Raw genomic sequence first — 6,075 nt, 5'->3', positions numbered from 1 at the left:
TCGTGGTGATATGATACAAAAAAGTTTGTGTCATGGAGAGTTTGAAGATTGATTTCATAGAATTTGGTACAAGATTGAGATTGTTAGTAAGTGTCTCAAATTCTTAATTAGTATAGATTTTTTTTTTTGTAAAGAATCTTATATAGAATATTTCTAGGTTGATATATTATTGTAATATTAGACTTCCTTATAGAATAAGGAAGGTTGTTAGAAATATCTCTATATAATATTCTAGGTTATGAGGAGAAAAAGTTATGAGATGAAGATGAGTTTGTAAAAACTATAAAAGATGAATAGAGATGTGAAGAAGAACGAGAGGTACTCGATGGAGCTAGAGGGCTCATGGTAGGGTATGAATACGAAGAGTAAGGAAACATGAGATGTTTTGGGAACCCAATAGTTGTATCTGGTTTTGTCCTCTATAATGTTCTGGTTTTGTCTTCTATAATTTTCTCTATTGTACAGTGAAATGATTCTCTCTCATTCGTGAATGTAGACCACGTTAAAACATCATGTACCGTTTGTGTTGATTTTATTTATTTATTTTTATTTTTATCTTTGTGTTCTTGATTAACGATGTTTGCATCTATGCTTCCGTTGACACAATAATAAAGAAAACAAAGAATAAGATAAAAGTATTAAATATGATATGAGTTGTGAAATAGATGTCAATGACTCATATTTGAAGATGGGATCATGGGGTTATCTCCTTCACATTCACAATTACAATCATTGAAGATGATACCATTCATGTATGGCTCCCATAACTTGTTGAAAATTCAAAGGTTTTAGGCGTTTTGACTACTAAAATTATGACCTTCTAACATCTTAAGTGAGTACAAAAGTAACCATTTATGGTTTATTATGCATATTTCAAAAAAGAGATGTGAATTAATTGACACAAGCTAATTAATCAAATTTAATTTTAGGTACAAAATATGTTGCATGATGTAATTTTATTATAATATTATAAAATTGGTAAAGACTCTGCTAAGCATAATGTACACTAAAAAAATAATAAAATAAACAAAAAGTTTATCCAAAAGAAAACCAAGAATAATAGGAGATTTTGTATATCCTATCATTGGTACCAAAATAAAATTGGGAGTATTTTTAAGTATTAACACTATCATACATTCCATGAGTCTACACGTTAATAGAAAATAATAATTTTGACTTATTATTTAATCACGCTTGATTGTAGTATTATGCCTATCAAAAATATATTAATTTAAGATTTTTTTTTGTATTTTTATATTTTATAATATTTAAAAGTTTGATAACCTACTAAAACTAATTATCTTTAAATTTGATAATAAGAATTAAAAATAAAAGTATAAATTTTTTTTTCATTTCTAAATTTTTTAAAATAAAAAATTATCATCCATAACTTACTTGCAATTTATTCCTTTTTTTATTAAACCAACAAGGTTTCATACTTATAGACAGATACAATTCTTCAAAATCATAAGAAACATTGAAAACATATTTTCTTTATTTTTATTACACAATAATAAAAAAAATATTTTCATTCTACAACTAGAAACAAATTTGGTGCTATAATGGTTAATATTCATAAAATTAGAAATACAATTGAAAAGTCATTTATTTTTCTATTTTTAAAAATAGCAAATTCGAAATTGTACACTGGGACACATTAATTAATTACTTTATTTTATTAATTTATATTATATTTATTAAGATATAATTAATTATTTATGTATAATTTTAATAGAAAGTTAAAAATTAGAAACATTAATTCATTTCCCATTCAGTACCAAATAGAATTGTTACCAATTTTGTGTTAACTATTTGGTTTTCATGTTGTTTAAATTCATCAGCACTTACCAATTTTGTGTTAACCCTTTGGTTTTTATGTTGTTTAAATCTATCAACACTAAGAGTTCTAAAAAGTGGTAAAAAGTGAGAGCGATATATATGAGTGGTCGATTTAGCTTATTAATGGGCATATTGAGGTCATATAAAAATTGATCAATTTATCGATTTATCTAGAATTGGTGTGTTAGAAAGAGAGAAACAAAAGAAAAAGTTAAATATAAATTTATGCCATTTTAAAAAGGGAGCGTGTACTTTTATCCTCCCACCTTTGCTTAAACAAAAAAAAAAAAAAAAAAAAAATCCTAATAAGGACCAAAAAATATTCATTTTTAAATAAATATGTAAACTACCATTAAAGAATCACTCGTCATTTTTTCCTTTCCACCTTCTTCATCTTCAATTTTGAGACCAAAAAACAAATAGTTAAAAAGAAAAAGAAAAGAATGGGAGCAATTAGGGATTTATTTGATAATTTTATTTTTAAAACCAATTCTCCAAAAAAAAAAAAAAAAGAAATAAGAAAGTTTTTAAAAACAATTTCTAAAATAGTTGCTAATTATTTTCGAATTTTTTTTTTGGGAAGTCAAATATAATAAATAGTTTTTTTAACTTATTCTCCATAAAGGTGTTATGCATTTACGTATAATATAAAAGTTTTTAAATTATTTTTTTTAATCTTTTTAATTGTTATTCAAAAAATTCACAAAAAAAACTAAAAACACACCTCAAAATTATTCTAAAAAATATGCTTTTAGAATAAAATTTGAAAAAATGATTTTTTATTAAAAATTTATTAAATACATTTTTGTTTTTGAAAATAATTTTTTATTATAAAAATAAAATTACCAAATAAACCTTAATATTTTTATTGAGAAAACACAATAACATGTCATGCTCGCATTTTCAAACAAAACAATATCTTAAGTTGTATTCTTTAGACAAGTTATCATCCATTGTGGAACCCATGCTTACTAAATAGTGGGTTGATAGTACCAATGAAGAAGATGAAAAAAAAAAAAAGGACAATAGGCATTAAATATGATGTGAGTTGTGAGATAGATGTTTGTGTAAAATATTTACATAATCACATAGATTAATCATACATGATTAAAGAATACTAACAATAGGAAATCACTATAAAGAACATACCTGTTTGAACCATGATAAAAAACTGTGATTGATTGTTGCAACCAAGTCTTCCTCCCTATGATCTTGATAATAGCTATGGTGGCTCAATGGGAAAACAGAAATACCCTTTTTATCTAGATTAGAGAGGGGACTTAGCATAACTCAAATTGGATTCTCATTGGGCCCTCCCATAATGGGCTTCAATGGGACCCATAGCCTACACTTGCCATTCAACTGAACTTCTATTCAAAAGATGCAAAACCTAATCCAAAATGTGATCACTAGTTAATTGGGCTCATTATATAATAGACTATCCATTAACTCGTTTTTGCAAATACAAATTATTCAATTAATGTTAGCCCATATAAAAAATTTTCCAACATTCTCCCACTTGGGCTACATTAATTGTTTTTGAGGATTCATTAAATTCATTTTGAAAATAAGACTCTCAGGTTAAGTACAGAAAAGTTTATTTTTTGTGGCCACACCTTTTTTTTTTTTTTTTTTTTAAAGAAATGATAGTCTATAAGTAGCATCTTGTTAAACTTATCCGGTCCAACATGGTCTTAATATTGGACTATAATGGTCTATATGTTAATCTCAACAAACATAATGCCCCTTATAGTCACGAATATTTATAACCATATCGACATGGATCGTAAACCCAGTAGTGTAGTAAGAAATCAATGCCAACATGTGATCATCATCTATATGCATTGTTTCTTATCAGTCCTCATTACAATTTACCAACAAAATGAAATTGTAATTGCAATTTCTCAACAAAATGAAATTGCTGCAATTTCTAAACAATATGAAATTGCTTGACTTTAACAAGTCATATGTCACCAACAATGCACCACAAAATCTCAAAATAGTGGTATTTGTGACATCCAATAGTATACAACTGTAATTCTTAAGGTTCAATATCTCAAGATACCATGTTGTATGTAATTCAATTATGACATGCTATAATATAATACTTAATTATGATGATCATAATAAAAAGATTTTAATTTTGCAAGTCGCAGAACAATAATGATCAATATTTACATAAAACAATAATTGAAATAAGGGAAATCACAAAAGCTCCCACTAAACCAAAGAATCAAAAGACTTAATGACGCCCATATTCACAACATGCTCCTTGAATGTTATGGGCTTTAAACCTTTAGTTAGAGGATCAGCTAGCATGGACTCAGTTCTTATGTGCTCAATCACAATATCTCTTTTCTTCACTAAGTCCTTGACTGTAAGGTACTTGATTTCCATATGCTTAGAACCCGTACTAATCTTATTGTTCTTAGAGTAGAACACAGTTGCATTATTGTCACAATAAATCACAATGGGTCGAAAGATGGAATCAACAACTTGCAACTCTAAAATCAAATTTCTTAGCCAAACAGCTTGAGATGATGCACCATAACAAGCTACAAACTCCGCATACATGGTCGAGGATGCAATTAGGCTCTGTTTGACACTTTTCCATGAAATGGCTCCACCAGCTAACATAAAAATGTATCCTGAAGTAGATTTGAGATCATCAGAACAACCACCAAAATCAGAATTTGAGTATCCAACTACCTGGAGATTATCCACCCTCCTATATACAAGCATAAAATCCTTCGTTCTTTGTAGATATCTCATGACTTTCTTTGCAGCAACCCAATGATCATGTCCAGGGTTCGATAAATATCTACCAAGAACATTAACAATGAAGGCGATATCAGGTCTTGTACATACTTGTGCATACATTAGGCTACCAATGGCACTAGCATAAGGAATAGTCTTCATGGCATCCTTTTCCAAATCATTCTTTGAACACTGTTCATTACTGAGTTTATCGCCCTTCACAACAGGTACATCACCAGCTTTGCACATCTGCATATTGAATCTTTTAAGCACACGATTGATATAGGCTCTCTAAGATAGCCTAAGGAGGTTTCGAGATCTATCACGATAAATCTCAATACCCAACACAAAAGATGCTTCTCCAAGATCCTTCATGTTAAAATTAGCAGACAAAATATGCTTGGTATCATTCAAGAGATTCACATCGCTACTAGCAAGTAGAATGTCATCGATATAGAGAACCATGAAAATGTATTTGCTCCCATTAACCTTCATGTAAACGCATTAATCAAACTTATTCTCTATAAAACCAAAAGACGTCACAATTTTGTCAAATTTCAAGTACCACTGGCGAGAAGCTTGCTTGAGACCATAAATTGACCTTTTCAATCTGCATACCATATTCTCTTTTCCATTTTCCTTAAATCCTTCAGGTTGTGACATGTAGACCTCTTCACTCAAATCACCATTGAGAAAAGTTGTCTTGACATCCATCTAATGAAGCTCTAAGTCAAAATGAGCTACCAACCCCATAACTAGCCTAAAGGAATCTTTGGTAGAGACTGGTGAGAAAGTCTCTGTGAAATCAATGCCCTCTCGCTGTGTATACCCTTTAGCAACCAACCGAACATTGGATCTTTCAACATTTCATTTGTTGTCTCTTTTGGTCTTGAATACCTATTTGCATCCAATGGGTTTATATCCTTTGGGAAGATCAACAAGTTCCCAAACATCATTGTCTGACATAGATTGCATTTCATCTCTCATGGCAATCAACCATTCATTTGCCTTATCATTACTGAGAGCTTCACAATAAGTAGTAGGGTCCACTTCTTCTCCAATGTCATACTCTCCATCTCTAAGGTAAACATAATAATCGTTAGATAAGGGAGGTCTCCTAGTTTTTTGTGATCTCCTCATTTCCACAGGAAGAATCTCATCCACAATAGGGTTTATTTCGACAGTAGGGAAATTGACAATAGCAACTCCTTGTTGAATCCCAAAATCAAAAGCTCCAACATCAAGGTTAACGTCTGAGACTGGCAAACGTAAAGAAATAACATCCATGGGTTCCACTCTTTCATCGGATTGAGAGGGTATACTATCAGCAACATCCAACTCTAAAAACTTTGCCACTTGAGACTCAACAATTCTAGTGCCACGAGTCGAACAATAAAACTTGTATCATTTTGAGTGACTAGGATACCCAATAAAGTAGCACCTAGTAGTTCTCGAATCCATCTTCTTTAAAGAAGGATC

General features: G+C 29.9%; 1 protein-coding gene across 1 annotated transcript; it reads right to left on the bottom strand.

Annotated features, from left to right (window-relative positions):
• Positions 1-4,059: 4,059 nt before the first annotated feature.
• On the bottom strand, positions 4,060-4,845 carry LOC117930551 (secreted RxLR effector protein 161-like). Its single transcript, XM_034851193.1, has one exon. The coding sequence runs from the start codon at positions 4,843-4,845 to the stop codon at positions 4,060-4,062; it is 786 nt and encodes a 261-aa protein (XP_034707084.1).
• Between the last annotated feature and the right edge of the window lie 1,230 nt (positions 4,846-6,075).

Source organism: Vitis riparia, chromosome 14, assembly GCF_004353265.1.
Source record: "Vitis riparia cultivar Riparia Gloire de Montpellier isolate 1030 chromosome 14, EGFV_Vit.rip_1.0, whole genome shotgun sequence".
In the NCBI taxonomy this organism is placed as follows: Eukaryota; Viridiplantae; Streptophyta; class Magnoliopsida; order Vitales; family Vitaceae; genus Vitis; species Vitis riparia.
The sequence above is the reverse complement of the archived record's forward strand: the minus strand, read 5'-3'. Positions and strand labels throughout refer to the sequence as shown.

Bases quoted from the DNA above. Each gene is read 5' to 3' on its own strand.
- LOC117930551 (XM_034851193.1), bottom strand. From the start codon at position 4,845: ATGTGCAAAGCTGGTGATGTACCTGTTGTGAAGGGCGATAAACTCAGT.